This window comes from Asterias amurensis, chromosome 18 (assembly GCF_032118995.1).
Source record: "Asterias amurensis chromosome 18, ASM3211899v1".
NCBI classification, from domain to species: domain Eukaryota; kingdom Metazoa; phylum Echinodermata; class Asteroidea; order Forcipulatida; family Asteriidae; genus Asterias; species Asterias amurensis.
This window is the reverse complement of record NC_092665.1, coordinates 1,753,433-1,771,428: the sequence shown is the minus strand read 5'-3', so window position 1 is coordinate 1,771,428 and position 17,996 is coordinate 1,753,433. Positions and strand designations below refer to the sequence as shown.

Below are 17,996 nucleotides of genomic sequence, written 5' to 3'. Positions count from 1 at the left end.
TTGCCTACTAAACCATTTATTTTTGCTATATTTGAGTAAAAAAACAGTTAAATAATTTGCGTTAAAATTATAAATAAAACAAATTTCGCGAAATTCGATTATGGCCGAAGCTTGCCGAAGATGTAAAGGTCTTTTCGTGAAAAAGATGTCTGCCTGACTTATGAATCAAGAACTGTGAGAAACAATCTGAATGCAAATCTTGTTTAGGTGTTTATCACTTTTTGGTAAGGAATTGTAAAAAACTAAGACATTCATACAAACTGTGTGTTTTGTTCTTTGTGACTATGCTATTTATATGTTGATTCTTTTTCAAAAAAGGTAGTTTTACTCTGCTTTTGTTTTATTTTCAGCCCGCCTTTGACTTTTTTTGTGGCTGCAACTGCACTTCATCTATTTCGTGATAAATTTGAGAAAATATAAAAATAATGTTGAGTGTTTAACTGTAACTAAATGGGGCTTAGGTTTGAAATGAAAAACATATACATGTAAGAACAATAGTATGTAATTTTATAATTTATTAATTGTATTGTTGGCCATTTGTCTTGCACTTAAAGTTTAAACCTTTTTTTTTACATGACTTGTATTTGTAAAAAAAATGTAATGTAAAATTTGTTATAACTTTGATTTTAATTATATTATTATTAACAATAATAAAATAAAGAAAAACTTATTTGTTAATCCATTGAGGTAGAATGTTATTGTTTAAATTATAAAGTTATTTAATTTTAAATAACGCTTTTTCTCATAGAGAAGTTTGAGAAGTAATTTGGATAACTTTCCGTATGGCGCCACCACTTTTTCACTCATTTTTACAAAAAGGGATATCTCAATGACGTAAATTAGATACTATATTATTTCATATCGAATGAAAAAGTGGTGGCGCCATACGGAAACTTTTCCAGTAATTTTAGTAAAACAGTAGGCCTACAGCCCAGTTTTTAAACTTGCATTGTAAAATTATTTCAAAATCAATATGCAATGACTATATTCAGATCTGAAAAAAAGAGATGAAACAATAAGCATTTCAAACAAGCAGGTCGCATTTACTAAATTAACAGCCCACACACAAGTTGAGAAGTTGAGAAGTCGTGTTTCCTAACCCATACCATAGACATAATATTTTTCATGAGACAATTTATGCCAGGCTAGTGATACTATATTTGTAATGGGAAAAGTTTCCGTATGGCGCCACCACTTTTTCATTCGAAAAATTAGTGAAAAAGTGGTGGCGCCATGCGGAAAGTTATCCTTGTAATGTCAAGGGTGTAACTGTAACTGTAAGTTGTAACCAGATAATAACAATCATCTGTGGATTTCCTCTTCAGTTTTTAGGTCCCAACAAGTTGCTTGACTACGTTTTCCGAAAAGAGCACCATGCCAGGCCTTTTGGACCGGCCCAAATTGACACAGGCGATGGCTGCCGCACTCAAGCATCACATACTGAAGGAGCGGAAGCGCAAACGTCAAGGTAAGTTTTCAGACTTGGGCGACTTCGGCTACAGCTACAGCTAAATCAGTGCGTCTGCCACTTTGAAGGCAGATGCGCATGATCTAGTCGTAGCTGTAGCCAAAGTTGCGGTTTCATACATGGCATCAGACTTGAACCCACTCTCTTGAGAGCTTGAGTCTGCCCAGAGCTGTGTGCTGAGAGAGTGGCCACACATTGCGATTAGAGTAGAAGCCATTTTCTGTTCCCAAAAATGGTGCCCTCTGTTACCCCTGGTCTTGACCTTGACAATTAGAACTTTTTTTCCTGACTTTTTTTTTTCTTTTTTGGTGTTTGATTCTCAGAAGAGGAAGAGGCAGATAAAGCAATCGAGAGGAAGCGAGAGGAGCAGGAACGACAGCGAAAGAAGGCAGAGGCCGAGTCGTTATCACTCGAGGAAACAAAAGAACAGGTAAAACCAGTGAGATTTGCCGAATTCTATTATTAATCAATTTCATTTAGTTTATTCTGGTTGTTGACGCCAAGGACTCTCAAAAAAGCAAAATTAATCACTGTACTAGCCAAGAAGTCACTTGGAGAGAAGGCAAAGAAGGAAGTTTCTGTTTTAGATATGGGAGGAACTTTCTGAGGGTTTACTGTACCATGTACATGTACATGTACAACCACATGCCTCCTATGATCATAAGACATGCCTTGACTTACACACAAAAGCATGGCCTCTGTTGTCCCCTATCTTGGCCTTGGTGCCCCTTCAAAAGTTTCCCATATACTTGAAGATAGGCCTGCACTACTTAATGTTTTAAAAGGACAAGGGCACCATGGGTTTTTTTCCTTAGTAGTAGAAGACACCCTATGAGGAAATTTTTAATTTCTACTGGAGCATTTTAAGGGCACCAAGGCAATGACCAGGGGGCTCGGAGGCATTCACATTTGTTGCCTCTGTAAGTATCGGGCCTTTTTAAGATTTTCCAATTGAAGCCAATTGAATTTGAAGTCTGTGATGACGCAGCTCATTCAAGAGAAAGATTCCTTCCTTTTCAACTCTCATTTACTAAATCTGTTCCATCTCGTCTCATCACAATATTTAGATTAAGTCTATGAAGGACAAACGCGAGTCTCTTAAAACAGACAAGCATGAGCTCTTTCTGCAACTCAAGAAAGTTCTTAACGAGGATGAAAACAGACGGCGACAGTTGATCAAGGAAAAAAAGTGAGAAAACAAGGGTTTTTATTTTTTTATTTCCACCAATATATCCACTTTATAGCGTAGTGAATAGTTTTTTCTAGATTCCAACGCTTTACAAGATTCATTATTTATTTTTATTATTAATTCATCATGGATTCTACAGTCAATTTGAAGGTTTGATTTCCTTTACTTATGCAAATATTAACCTTTGACCTTTCAGTGAACGAATGGCTGCCATGGGACTGCAGTACCATCCTGCAATGCATTTGCAAGGGCCCCATATGATTGTTCAGGGTGAGTTGGTCATAGAAAACACCCCCTAAGTTGTTCAATGTTTTTGTCAAGCTCATTACCTGCTGTTCAGGGTCATTAAAATGGAGACCATGGTATAAAACATTGTGAGAAACGGCTCCCTCTGAAGTAACATAGTTTTTTGAGAAAGAAGTAATTTCTCACTAAAATATTTGAATTGATTTCGTGGCCTTAGCTTTGGGTCTCGAATTCAAGCATCTGAAAGCACACAACTTGTGTAACAAGAGTGTTTTTTTCTTCCATTATTCTCTTGCAACTTCGCAGACCAATTGAGTTCAAATTTTCACAGGTTTGTTATTGTATGCATATGTTAAGATACACCAATTGAGAAGACTGGTCTTTGACAATGAATTACCAAAGGTGTTTAGGGTCTCATGCGATGAATAACTTACAAAAGCTCAAACTCATGGTTCATCTTGAAAATATATTATTTTTTTCCTTCTTTTACCATACTGTCCATCAGGTGCCCATATGCAAACCAGACCAGGCATGATGGATAAAAGCCATATGTACAGAACCGCGGCCGCTCCACAGGGCGCTGCACAAGGAGTACATGTAAGTAGTCAGCAGCTGGGCCTAATGTCAGCTAAGCATAACAAATTACGCTTACAAGAATAAGCCTAACTACCATGTCACAAGTGCATTTTGTGACTGGTTTGGGACTGGGTATATTGCTCATTTCTGCTAAGCAGAAAATTATTAAGCAATATTTTCTGCTGAAGCAACTCTTTGTCATACAGCTGCTTGAGCAGAAACTTAGTTAAGCATAACAAAATTATGCTTACCAGAATAGGGTTTTCTAGCTAAACTACCATGTCACAAGTACAATTTGTGACTGGTATCCTGCAAATTTCAATTGGTAAGCAACATTTTTTAAAGCATTTTTTTGTGTGTATTTTTTTTATGGTTCTTCAACTTGCCTTATAATTTTTTATTTCTGTTCCTGTATTGTTGAGGTCAAATAAATATTCATAAAAATAATCATTTTATTTGATTGGTTTTAAGGGCGTGAAGAGGACTCGTAGTCCGTCTCCACCTGTCGTTGAGCTTTACCCTCAGCATCCTGTCCAACAAGGTCCATATGCGCAGGGTCCTTACGGGCAGACGCAGGCCTCCCACGGCCCATACAGGCAAGGTACGTATAAAAAACTAACTGAATAAATGTCACTCCACATAAAATAGTTTGGACCTGGACGAGTTTGGGTTCGAGTCCCAGTCGTGACACTTGTGTCCTTAAGCAAGACACTTACCATTGCTTTGTTCTTTGATTGGATTACATTATTGCCCGAAATGCTGAAAAGCATGTATAATTCTCGCTTCTTTTTCTCACCAAGGCCATCAAGCGTACACCACATCTCAAGCCAATTCCAGCTACGTCAACCAGTCGGCGTCTGGTTACCCACCTGGCCAGCAGCCGGTGCATGGCGGGTATGCAGCCAGCAGCCAAACCAATCCGGGCAAATACCAGCAGGGGAGGGATTCTGCGTTCAGTTCCTACCCAGGGTTCAATGTTCCCGTGCAGCAGAAGGGGATGCCGGAGTCTTACACCCAGGGTTATCAGGTCCAACAACAGCGTAAGTGTTGGTGACACCCCCTTCTAATCCTGTTCAACTTGATTTTTTACTGTTCCACAGGGGTTAGTTCTTGGCCCTCTGTTGTTTTCATTATACATTCTTCCTCTTAAGGCCCGGTCCCACTGCAGCGATAGTGAGAACAACAACGATCACGACGCAAAGAGAACACGTTCTATTGGTTGAATTGCTCCACGCAGAATATGCACACGCTCATTCAATCAATAGAATGCGTTCTATTGGCGTCGTTATCATTATCGTTCTCGCTGCAGTGGGACCGGGCCTTTACAATCATAAGATTGTTCTTTGAGAAGGCAAGGCCTCTGTGTAGTTCAACGACTTACAATAGTTTCCTCCTTTAACCCCTCGCAATGGCGTAAGTTGCTAATCTGCACTTCAGGATGCAAGCTATTTTGGCTGGTAACCTTTTTCTAGTTTCTGGTAAGCAAATTTTAATTGTGCTTAGCTTCGTTTTGTGCTAAAGTAGCCATTTTAAATTGAGCCCTTGACAGTAAACAACAGCATAATAAAAATATCTAAGGGGACTCCTAGACACAATGAACAGCACAATTTAGTTGAAAAAGAGGGTTTTCCAGGAGGTTTTGGATTTAAATGTACCCTCCACCCTTTTTATTCGTAGGTTATCTGCACGGTGGCCAGCCAGCTCCGGCAGGGAGTATTGCTGTACACCCCCAGCAGACAGTGGATCCGTCCGTGAAGCAAGGGGCTTATGCTGAGGATCAGGGTCATTACCAACACAAGCTGCAGGGCCAGGTAATGTCACATGGCAAAATCGAGGCAGAAATTTCATTTTAACCCTAGCACTGTCCGGACTGATTAAACCTGCCCAATTTTCATTGCCTATGCCCATGTAGTGCTTGTTTCTGCAATATAATAATCATTCAATAAGAACTCAAATATATGGAGTCCAGTTGAGTACTTGACCAGATATTGGGTGGCATAAGCCGAACGACAACCTTTGTTCTTTCACATTTTCAAGCAGTTTTATCATTCCTTTTGGTTTGGTTCTTACAGACTTGTGTAATTAGTGTCAGTCGCGATTGTCTGGCCTTTGTGTACTTTTCTAGGTTGAAAGCAATAGATGGATTGCAGTAGGCGTCATCGGCCACCATCTTTGATGAATCGTGCACGCTTTAAGAGCTGAGAGTCGTGCAGAGCGAGTACACGCTTGCGTGTTTCCATTTCTGAATATCAAAGATGGCTGTCAATGATGCGTATCGCAATCAATCTATTGCTTTGATTTGTTCGTATCTGTAGATCTTAACTTCTCACTTTAAGTTCCGTTTCTGCTTCTTTTCAGCATGTTAGACAGATCGGCAGTGCTCATCCCCAGTCCATCCACGCACAGCAGGCGTTACTCTCACAGTCACAGGTACAGCCCCAGGTTCACTTACAAGCACAACAAGGAAAGGTGAGTCAATACGTTTAACACTTTGGAATCGCACCATGTTTGTTGGCAGCAGGTTTCATATTTCTGGCATTTGTTTGGGGCCGACGTCTTGAGCCAAGACTACCCTTCTTCAGGATCTGTCTGTTGGTAATTTTTGTATTTGTTTGTGCTTCGACAGCCCAGTATGTCGCATTGCGAAAAGGTCTGTTAAGACAGGATCACTGACGTCTTGAGCCAAGACTACCCTTCTTCAGGATCTGTCTGTTGGTAATTTTGACATTTGTTTGTCTTTCGACAGCCCAGTATGTCGTCTAACTACCCTCCAAAGAGGAAGCAAGAATCTATGATGTATCAACATAAGAAGCCTTCTCAGCAGCACCAACAGGCACAACCACAGCAGCATGCGGTGAGTGGAAACAATGGCCAAACAAAACTTAAAATATGCTAAGCAGCTTTCAATAGTTCAAAGTATTTTGAGAAATATTTTACTTTGAAGTAATGTGGTTATGGAAAATTTGAATCTGAGAGCGTTATTGTCAGATACATTTCTCAGATTGTGTACTTCAAGTGCGGATCTTACTTTCATTTGTCGGGCCTTGAATTTTAAGGGCATCACAGCAAAAGCACAGGGCACCACAACAGTTGCTGTGGGTGCCGTAGGTTATTTTCAGCCATTTTGATTTACAAGTGGGGTCGACAGCCCAAATCAGTTATTAGAGCCCTTATTTTAAATAATTACACGCCAGGCTATCGTTATCGAGAAAGTATACTTTTGGTTTTTGGACTCGACTATATATATAAACTTCCCTTTTCTTTTTCTTTCTCTTGATTTTTCAGACTACTTATCAAAGTCCACAGCAAGCTCAACGGCACGGCAGCTACTCAACATCACAGACCCAGAACCAGCAAGGCAGTGGTAGATACTATGTATAACAACTCATGTCTTTTGGATTTGACAACCATCACTCCTCGCCAGCCAGTTGCTTTTACCAAACTCTTACTATCTTAGGGTTAAGGACGAGTTAAGTCCCGTAACCATAGACATTAGGGTGCATTGAACCCATCCTTAGTTAGGACGAGTTAATCGAGAAAAAGAAAAGGAAACAGAAAGGATTACGTTTAGAGCAATATGATTTTGTTTTAAAAAAACTTTTCAACCCAAAACATATGAATCTGAGAAACGATTTATTTGAGATTCCCGAGGACTGGTTTCTACTACCGAAGGGCACATTCACTTGAAGATCTTACAGTCTACGAGACAAATTTGAAGGGGCACCAAGGCTAAGACAGGGCACTACTTACAGAGAACTCAGTAGTTGTACCTATATTTCATAGTGTTCTCTGTATAACAAAACAACTAAAGAACACTTTGCATGCATTTACAATTAATGCATGCTCAACTTTATGTATTGAAGACTCTCAAAGAGATATTGAATCTGAAACATTTTGTGTTTATTTATTGTACATAAATTATAAATACAGCTTGACTTATTATTATATTGCCATATAAAAAGGTATTGCACAGTGAAGTCAAGGGGAGCCAAGTTTTGTATATGTTTGGTAACTGTGGAGTTGTTATTGTAACAAAATAAAGCCCCGTTTTCTTATAGATACCAGCAACTAATGTTGTCTATCTTACAAACTTATAATCCTTTGCTGCAGTTTTGTTATTTTATTTGCTGCATTTGTGAAGCAAAGTTGTGAAGTTTTCTGATACAAGGCATAGGTCAGGCTTGCTGTAACTGTGTGAAAATCTTGAGTAGTGTTGATCTTGAAAAGCAGTAGGTGATCACTTACCCACCCGTTCTATAGTGATGGTAATAATACTACCATAATAACAGTAACGTAGAGTCGTTAATCACCGGTTCTTTTACGTACCAATACTCTACTCAAAAGAAATATTTACATGGAGTTCAACGCAAACCTCTCTTAGTTGATGCTTGACGTAATAATGGACATCTGTATGGCATTGGTTTTCCTGAAAAATGAAGCCCTATTTTCTCGCAGTTACAAGTAAAATACTTTCATCTATCCAGAAACTAGTGAAATGCACCATTTATAACAATTGGTAGTTATTACTTTGTACTTTTGCAAGTTGCTCCTTTGAAATAAAACAAAGGTAAATAACTGTAAGTTTATTGTAATGCTTCATTATTGAACAAACCGTTTTGTCCTTTTGATGTTTTATTTATCTATAAAAAAAACTGTAACATTTTGTCAAACTTGGCACTTGTTGCAAGCTATACCATGCCCAACATGTCACAGAGGGCTGTTCCCCTCATGTTTTCATACTTGAACAGACCCTTTCCTCCTGAAGGACCTCCCCCCCCCCCCCAATCCACTAAAGAACTCCTCAGATTTCAGAACACAATAAAGACATAGTAGGCTAATGGGAAGTGTCATTTATATGGAGTACCAATGATCAATGCACTATTTTGCTTAGCAGTTTGTCAAGCAGTATTTTTGTAAACTGGTTGATAACGTACTCATTTTAAATTCTTTAGTGGGGCACCAGCCACAACACTGCAAACTTTAATAGTGTAATTTGGGCTGGTAACCTGATTTTGATAAGCAATACCTAGACTTTATAAACAATTAATTATTTGGTCCTGATGTCTTATCTGTAAAAAAAAAAACATACATAATATAATAAATAATATGCTTTAACATATTACTCTCCATCATAACCCAAATGAAACCATTATGTACATCTGTCAGCATAAACAGTAATTCCACTGGGATGGCGAGGCTAAACTGCCTGATGTCTCAATTCCCAGCTTCCCAAAGGACACATTGGTTTCCCATTCAGGCGGGATTCTCAACTAAACCGGAAACCATTCCACGGGCACTCCTTTCTCAATTATTTCCTGGATGGTTTATTTTTTTCTGTGAGGCCGTGAAATCATGGCGGTAGTCCTACCTCCATGGTGAAACTTTGCAACAAATTATTTATAAGTTCGATTTATAGGTTCAAAACAAAGCGAAATACTTTCTTCTTTTTCTTTTTCTTCCTCTAAATGACAGACTTCATGCAGAAAAGAATTGTTACTCTCAAGTTGAAATACCTTGGGCTATTACGACCGCAGATGTCAAGTTTATAGGAGTACGGTGCCCCTTTACTCCGGGGTTGGGGCCATTCCAAGAAGCAGATAATAGAAATTGCGGGTAAAACATGGATATTTCATTTCGGAAGTGTCATTGGCTATGAAAGAGCCGCTTGTAGTGCCGGTCACGAAGTTTCAGACAGAAAGCTCTGCTTGTTTCAACGATCGAGCTGGTATTTGCATTGCAATAAAAGTACACATTGGGTTGAATTTTTCACTAGACCGACGGGTACCTGTTCGAGAGGAATGATGATGGCGCCTGTGACACCTTGCGCAATCCAGGGGCAGTATTGAAGAATCTATTATCTTGAACAGAAGAAATCACTCAATCTGAGCAGTAAGCCTGTCTGCCATCTCCTGCCTCCACACGCCTACTGATGATGGAAACTGTTGCTCCACAAATCCACATGTGTTAGGCCTTGGCGAACTTGTAAATATTGGCCAACGCCCAAGAAGACTAAAGCGTCGACATCACTGAAACCGAACAGCCCCGCCTACATGCATCCATCCAAGGAAGTTTTCGCCGTCCCGCCCAGAAACACTTGTTCTGGTTTGGAGGTAGAAATAGTACAAGCAAGTTCATCCAAGTTGGACTCCCCAACCAAGAGGATCCAACTCAGGTATAATTGCGCTCGAATTATGGCTTTTTTGTCTTATCAGGGTAGACAATTCGATACAAAAACTGCCAAAAACACATCTCGGTATCTGAGCCCGTCATCAAAATTCGAACCTATATTTTATTAGGTTGCGCCCTCTTTTGGTTAGTTTAATAAAGTTGAATTGAATCTTACGCTGCGACCCGAACCAAGACTAATCACAATTCATTCCATTCGGTTGTTTGCTTTCAATAAATCTCGTAAAAGAATCCAATCTTATTATTCTTTGCTTATTACTTAGACCATGGAGGAATGCTTATACCATGTAGGAGCTTAGACTAAACTTATTTCTGATGTAAATTAAGTTATATAATCTTATAAAAAACTAAAAAAAAAAACTGTCTGTTGGAGTGTGAGCGATTTCATTGTGGTTGCATAACAATACGACAGAGGGCGTTAGCAAAAGTAATCACCAGCGAAACCGCGTTTTAAAGTTTTCTTTGCAAATCTTGTGGGTGGTCCCGATCGCCCGACCTCGCATTACTACACACCTTCGTCATTGGACAACAGCTGGTCACCGGGTACCAGTTCAATGCACCTGTGCATAACACACCAGAGGCGCGACACTTCAGACGTGGGTAGCTAGCGGAGCATTACACCGGTAAACTTTGGGGTTACGGAGAGGACAGTCGTACCCTTTCGTTTTGCACCGCCTGTAAAATCAAATAAAACACCGATCTGCGTTAACAGCTTAGCTTCCTAAATCCCATTGAACTGCTTTTTAGTCTTGGCATTGGACTGCCGAGATTGGAACCGTTTTTAAAGGTGATTTCCCCCCTCGAAGTAGAGCGGAATGGCGACGTCGGATATGCTGATCGTCGTGTTGCTGGCGACCGTGTTCCTCCTTGCTGTCGCGCCGGCGGCCTCGCAGCCTCTCGGCGGTGGTGGTGGGACCTGCAGCAACGAACAGCCCCTCGAGCAACGTGAAGAGATAGCCAATATTGTACTTTCTGGTTTTGTTGGGAAGGTCATGAGGAAACCTAGAACTTTGCAGTATGTCTGTGAAATCCAAGTTGTCCGGGTTTTAAAGGGTGAAAACGCCCTGCATCATGAAATCGCCCCGCCGATGGACATGGAAAACAACCAGGTCATGGTGACGGGTTTCGGAGACCCTGCGATTTGCGACAGTAGGGCGCATGTTGGGGATGTTCGTATTTTGCTCCTCGGGACGGATGGTGGACGACATCTCAAACTGAATTCCAGTCTTGTGCGAATCACCCTGGGTAACTTGGATCGCGCCCAGGCCGCTGTTTCTGGTAAGATTTTATTAAAACTCATTTCAAGTTTGCCTACCCCCCCAAATTGAGTATTCCCAGTTGGGTCTTACTCATGACCCGGGCACCAATCCTCCTCCATGCCATGGCAACATGATTTAACTTCAAAATACTAACTTAAGTTGGGCCAGTACCAAATGAGTGAGAGTGTTGATCACCAAGACTGAACATTGTTTTAAAATAACATTCTTTATGTGTGTGAATTCTTCTTTTATTATAAAAACTTACTTTTTTTTAATTACGGTCTTTTTTGATTTGTGAATATGAAATGATATGATAACAATGTTTACTTACGGTATGCTGAACCAGTCCAGATAAACAATTCTCACTGTAAAATTTACCAAAAAACCCCCCCCTCAAACTGTCAAAGTGAGTCAAACAGTCATAAGGTTTATCGCGAATAGCAAGAGAGGGGGCTGTTGAACCCACACAAAGGTATAGGCATTGCGTGCGCGAGTCGTAGAAACTGCATAGAAACCGCCCCATATTCCTTCCCACAACGCATTGCGGTTCTGAATGGCGATAAACCTTATTGTCTGCTTGTGTTCAGTGCCAGCAGAAATACACTATGTCTAAATAATTTCATCAAAAAATTTCACAGTTGTTGTACTCACTTTTAGTTTTACAATTTCATACATGATACAGTGCTCCATGTGATTCTTGGAATTCTTCACAGCTTATCTCTAACAAGTTTTATCTACCACTTGACAATCATGTTTTAAAATGCTCCACGTAAACAATCTTGACATACTACCAGAATGATAACACTTAACTACCATACATACAGCACATTAACCATCTCATCCCCTGGGTTATATCTCCCCCATCCAATACAATACAAAACTCTGTTGTTATTTCTTCTAAAGACATCGAAAGTGTACGTAGCGTGAACCCCAGTTTCTGTACAACTGAGTCTTGTGGTCTAGACATAAATCAATTTTCATCAACAGGCAAACTCTTGTAAATTTCAATCATAGCTAGAGTTCATGGGCCAGAGCTGTAGTGCTTGACTCTTCAAGTGCTCTGGGCAGTGACGGTGACGCCGCTCTTCGCTTATTTGGGAATAGGAATGCAAATTGACGTAGGGTCTACACTTGGCGACACCCCACAGGATGCGTACGAATGAGCTGTAAATTATACCTAGATTTATTGGCTAATTTTTCTCATCGGGCATTTAAATGTTTCGTCTTATTGAAAGCCGTATTATTACTTTCCTTTTTGACGTTCTGCCCAGTAGGCCTACCTGAGATGAAATTCTTGTCGAGAATGTCTGCTTCTGGTAAAAAGTTTCATTGGGAAGTTAAAATTCCTAGGCCTTGAAGTAAACATGAGGGCAATGGAGGTTGTGGCCCCCATTACCCCCTGGTCATGGCCTTGATGCCCCGACTTCAAAGTTTCAAGATGAAAAGTGCCTTTCTGCCTCTCAAAGTTGAAATTCCAGGCGTGAATTATGATCAATACCAAACTGTTTTAAAAGGAATTTCGGTTTGCGTTTATTCCAGTTAAACAGTTTTGTGTACCCAGTGATTTCGTTTAGGAGAATTTCTGTACCATATAGGAGGCTGGGGTTTGAAGACCAATGACGGAATATATACTGAAGTTTTGTTGTTACTTGTAGTTTAAAATCTTGCCATTCATAGTTAAAATTCTTCTGGTAAATTTCCTCCGTATTCAAGTTTGTGATATGCTCCAAATGTCTGCTTCATGTTTTATCTTGAAAATTCTTTGTGTGCTGAGTTATTCACCAGGTTTTGTGTACACAATTTCTTGTCGATAGACCCACAAAAGTCAACTTACAGCTGCAGACGTTTTTTTGTTGTCAAATCCTAAATCAGAACAAAACGCTAAAATTTAGAATCGGTAAAAAGCATTGATTTATATAGCTTCAGGCGAGTATTAACCAAATTCCAATGCAGTTTCAGAAGTCTACCACAGACAATGTTCGGTCTGCACAAAATGGAAAAAAAGGACGACCAGAAAATAGTTTTTTCCTTCTTTCTTTCTGTTTACTGCTTGAGTTTACGTTGTGTGTGCAGAGTTCATAAATGCAGTCAAGTTGGACTTTGACGCTAAAACCTTAAAACATACAGCTTTGGATTTCGGAAGAGGGTCCGATCAATCAGGGTTTTAAGTCACACTTTGTTGTTGAATGGAATTCCCCCTGTAGGAAATGACCCGGTCCAGCTCATTGTCGATGATTGTTATCGCAAAGCGTGATCTTTACTCTAACATTTGGACAACACAATACAAGTATAGGTCTTGTCAGTATAGCGATAATATCATTCAGACTGTGGGGTTGTAGTCTGCGAAGTAGTCACTGCTTTAAGGCCAAAAGAACAAAGACAAATATAACATTCCGGTTCCGGTTAAGCAGTGATATTTATTTTTGATCTGAATTGAAAGGTACTCGACATCTTGTTTGAACAAAATATTTTGAAGTTTGTGGAAGGTTATTGTTCAATAAGTCGGATGGTGTTAAAATCTGATGAATATTTTCTTCACCTGAAGATTTATTGTTTTTCCGACTCTGACTATTATTACCAGGTAGCCAATGACTTAAGCACATGTGGCGTTTTCCCCCCCTACCCATTTAATTATTTGAAATCAATTGCCACTTTATGGACTGTTTTATAACTAGTACCATTGTCAGCGTTTTTTGCACCCCCTTCGAGTCTCGGCAGGGTACCCTCCAATTCACAGTTCTTGACAGCCGGTCGCCCTACAATCACCACAGAGGAAGTTAAATTGAAGTATGGCCATTTCCAGATGACCAATACCTTACAGTTTTCAATAATTAATGACATCCCCATTGCTTCCAGACTACAATTATTTCCTTTTTTCTTTAAAGACACTTCCCTTCTTAAAAGGAGTGGACAGAGCTAGTTACATGTACCTGCTGGAGATACTAGCTGGAGACCTGCCCCATTTTGCAATAGTTTTTAATAAAAGTGTTCGTCTGTCCATTAGAACACCTGTAGGTTGCATGTGTTGAACACTTCCTCCAGTGCTAGCAATTATTATAACAGAATGAGGGCTGGTCGGCGATATTTTCCGGCCTCATTCTAAAATGATTGGAATCTGTAATTGCTTTCACATATTGCGACCATTAGAAAATGGTGGCAGCGTGTTCAGGGATCAGGATGGTATAGTTTACTTAAATCGTAAAGTGTTTAAAAGGTTTTGTGGATTGCCTGGCAGTGGGTAGGCTAGATGTAAACAACTCAATTTCAAAAAGGCTGTAAGCATAAAAGCTTGCTAAGCACAGACACACCTTGCTTATAAATATTATAATAGAAATCAGTTGTCAGCCAAAATTCAGTGAAGTTTCCATTGTTGCAACTAGTGCCCCGTCATATAAACCGGGAGGCAGATTTTTCTATTGGGTCTTCCAGAAAATGTTTCCACGATCAAACTTTTTTTTCTTAAAGGCACTGGACACCTTTGGTAATTGTCAAAGACCAGTCTTTTCACTTGGTGTATCTCAACATATAATATATGGATAAAATAATAAACCTGTGAAAAGTTGAACTCACATTGGCATTTGGTAAAAAATGCTAATTAATAGATAAACCATGTACGAAAGCGTCACACATTTATCTGAGAATACGTTTCCACAAAATGTATTAGCATAATGCGTAGGCGTGATACTTTGTAATAAGGCAGCAACTGAATGAGCGCTTCAATGAGGGAAATGTAAATTTTAAAGGGGCATCAAGGCAATGACCAGGGAGCATTAATAAACAGAGGCATGTCTTGGAGGTAATGTCTCCAGGAAGTGGCAGACCTGAAATTTGATCGGAGCATTTTTCTTACAGATTCATGCCACATTCTGAATGCCCTGAGGTATTCCTGTATTCCTGCATGTCATTTTCAGTAAATTATGTCTCTTATTTGAGCCAGTGTGGCAATGGGCAAAGGTATTGATTTCAGGGGATATTCTAAGCAGGAAATTCTGTCTGATCTTGAATCATAATGAAGGCATTTCATAGGTTGCTGTCTCCATTTAAAGGGACAGGTTTTTTTTTTTGAGACAAAAGTTTCTGGTTTCTTTAAAGGAGTTAAGTTTTAACTGCACTGCTTTTGCAAAAGTGAGTTGCCTGTTCATGTTTGTTGTGTTGCCTTCGAGAAAGACTCCATGTCTTGGGGTCGAAGCGTCCAGCCATTAACTTTTTTTGAGTTTAGTTTTAAAGAACTATGCAAACAATTCTTGTTTGGCATTGAATTTGTCTGATTTCATGGGTTTTTTTTCTGGTGATCTGTTTACTTCCTTCCTCTGGATAGATGATGTCATCCCGTCAACCTCTATTCTGAGAATTAAATTGATAATAATAAAACAATGAAAAATGCACAGATTTGTACGCGCAGCGTACATGATTGGCCAATAAACAACCTCCTTTTGACATGTAAGCGAGGTCACCCTGTTCAAATAATGTCAAGTGCAGAATGGGTATTCCTAATGGCGTTTATGTCAACAAAATAATATAATTACAATGAGCAATATTTTGCAATCGCAAGCACAGGTTTCTTGACGAAACAACTGAAAAAAATTACCTGAAAAGAATTTTGTGTTTGTAGTCTCTTTACCAGTCTTGATTGGAGATGTATGACCTAAAAGACCCCTCATCCCTGTACTTTTGCTGATTAAACTGCTGGATTAAGACTACATATCACACACATCAGGGTCAAAACATGGATTAATTTTGAGGAATGCCACGCTTCAGATTTGAAACCCAGGGGCTATAACTCTAGTACAGATACACCGCTTGATAGAAAATCCAAGGCCTATGTTTTTGTTAACAACATCGATACCTAGTCCCCCAACAACATGCCCATCACAATTAATGATGTCACACTTGATCACTTGGGCAAGCGGGCATAAAATAGTCATCTCTGATAGCGCTTAATTAACGTCACTACATCTAGGTGTCTAATCAACCGAATGCACACTCGATGGCTTGGTTACAAAGGTCACTCTTGCGTGTACTGGGATGGCAATTTATTTCAGAGACGATACCTTACGAAGGCAACTAAGGCAATTGCCTCTATGCCCCCTGGTCAATGCTTGGTTCCCTTAGAAGCATAGAGTAAGGACAGTAGAAATTTACAAATTCCTTACAGGGTGCACTGCCTTTATCAAGGAGAAAATGCCTTGGTGCCCTTGAAATGCTCCAGTAGAAATTTACAATTTCCTCATAGGGTGCCCTTTACCAAGGAGAAAATGCCTTGGTGCCCTTGCCCTTTCAAAAACAAAGCATACAGGCCTGGAAAGGTTATGAATACCAAACTAATGTTTGAGCTTGAGTTGCCAACAGATTTGTAGTAAATGTACATGTAGAAGAAGTTGTTTCTAAGATCATAGAGTGTCTTAAAGGGTCTATGTACTTTTTCCTAACACAAAACACAATGTCCACAGATTTACATCAAACTTACACATTTTGAAGACTATGATAGTAGAAAGCTTCCCTTGAAATTTACTTCCTGAGGTCCCTGTAGTTTTAGAGAAATGAGTAAAACAAATAATTTTTGTCTCAGTTTTAGCATGTATTGTATAAACGGATTAACCAATATCATAACTGGTTAGGTGTAGACCATAAAACGCTCGTAGCCAGCCGCTTCTGTCTCATGTTGCATTTGAGAGCTCACTGTCCCTCCGATGACCCTAATGTATAATGCGGTACAGCGTATACGCCAGCAGTTAATAAAGACTGTTACGTGTACTCAAAATAGCTACACTAAAGACACGCTACATTCTTCAGATGTAGCCTACCCAAACCACTTCATTAAAAATTCTCAGATAAATGAATTTTGAAGTTTTTTCGACAGTCAGTTCAAGCCTGTATGCTTTTTTTTTAACAGGCAAGGGCACCAAGGTTGTTTGTCCTTGGTACTAGGGTGCAGCCTATGAGCATATTGAAAATTTCTACTTAAGCATTTCAAGGGCACTGAGGCGATGACCAGGGGCATGGAGGCAATTGCCTTAGTTGCTACCAATTAGAAGCCATTCGACCTGCAACTGCCGTGCCACCAGGGATCACACCCAAGTTTACGATACAAGGTCCTGGGAAGTGGCACCACATATATTTCAAATATCAAATAATAAACCCCAAGGGAAACCGACTGCGTAAACACAACTTCTTGAAGTGCTAGATATTTTGTATGAACTGGGCCTTGTGTCTGCTATGGGGATAGTCAGTAGGGCAGTGAACTACCCAGCCTGTCTCCCCCATCCAATTTAGAAAAATTGTTCTTTAACCCTCAGTAGTCATGATTGAAACTTTGCAGACCATTGTGTGTGTTCTTCTCTCTACTTTATGGACCTCAAAAGAATAATCGTATTGGGCCGGCTATTGTACCATACCATCTGAAACAGATGCCTTACAAAGCACTTGCCACTTTCCCTTTTCACAGACAATCCTTCAAAAGAGATGAAATCTCCCAGATATTACTGGCAGACAATTGGGTCATGGGGGAGAGGGGGGGCCCTATCACCAGCGAGAAGAATGCCATAGAAACCTTGGATTATTCTTTACTCTGAGAACAAAACCACTCCAGAGCCATTCAGTGATGATGACATCCTTGCAAATCAATCATCACAATGGTGTAAGAGCTTATTATGAGGTCTCTTTTTTGGGGGTCCCTGAGGGGATGAGTTGGTTTCTTAAAGAGGGGGGGGGGTGTTGAAAAGATGCAAAGTTGGGGCTTTATGATGATATGTAACTTCCTTCTGGTATTGGTTGGGAATCTCCTTGGGTATCTAGAAATATTCAGGGTGGGTTGAGCTGCCCCCCCCCCAAAAAAAAAGGTCTTCAAAGAAGCGTTCCTTGTACGAACAGTATCAAGCATATTGTGTTTGGTAGTTTTTAGGTAAAGTGAAAGTTCAATTGATTTTGACATAGCATTCTAAACTTCAACATTTCTGCTGCAAAGGTATTCAGAATCCAGACAGTGTTTGTTCATAATGATCAACAAACAAGCTTTGTAAATAGTAGGCTATAATGTTCCCATTCTACTCTGATTTAAATTTCGAGAGCAGTT

The 17,996-nt window shown here is 39.8% G+C and overlaps 2 protein-coding genes across 4 annotated transcripts in view; both read left to right on the top strand.

Moving 5' to 3' along the window:
• Nucleotides 1–87: 87 nt before the first annotated feature.
• On the top strand, nt 88–7,516 carry LOC139950679 (uncharacterized). 2 transcript variants are annotated; one of them, XM_071949470.1, is made up of 12 exons: nt 88–224; nt 1,326–1,468; nt 1,792–1,898; nt 2,536–2,657; nt 2,854–2,927; nt 3,409–3,500; nt 3,951–4,080; nt 4,280–4,519; nt 5,157–5,290; nt 5,838–5,948; nt 6,226–6,333; nt 6,765–7,516. In XM_071949470.1, the coding sequence occupies exons 2-12, from the start codon at nt 1,375–1,377 to the stop codon at nt 6,858–6,860; spliced, it is 1,308 nt and encodes a 435-aa protein (XP_071805571.1). In that variant the 5' UTR covers nt 88–224; nt 1,326–1,374; the 3' UTR covers nt 6,861–7,516. The 2 variants fall into 2 exon arrangements, with proteins under 2 accessions (XP_071805571.1, XP_071805572.1); XM_071949471.1 differs by lacking the exons at nt 6,226–6,333; nt 6,765–7,516 and adding an exon at nt 6,106–6,182.
• A 2,679-nt stretch (nt 7,517–10,195) lies between these two features.
• The window catches only part of LOC139951114 (agrin-like), a 97,954-nt gene continuing 90,153 nt past the window's right edge, over nt 10,196–17,996 (top strand). For both annotated transcript variants that reach the window (XM_071949954.1, XM_071949952.1), the window contains exon 1: nt 10,196–10,943. In XM_071949954.1, the coding sequence (XP_071806055.1) occupies nt 10,481–10,943 (463 nt within the window). In that variant the 5' untranslated portion in view covers nt 10,196–10,480. The remainder of the gene's footprint in view (nt 10,944–17,996) is intronic.

Bases quoted from the DNA above. Each gene is read 5' to 3' on its own strand.
- LOC139950679 (XM_071949470.1), top strand. From the start codon at position 1,375: ATGCCAGGCCTTTTGGACCGGCCCAAATTGACACAGGCGATGGCTGCC. The intron at 4,520-5,156 runs GTAAGTGTTGGT...TTTTATTCGTAG, and splicing joins TTATCAGGTCCAACAACAGC to GTTATCTGCACGGTGGCCAG. The intron at 5,949-6,225 runs GTGAGTCAATAC...GTCTTTCGACAG, and splicing joins TACAAGCACAACAAGGAAAG to CCCAGTATGTCGTCTAACTA.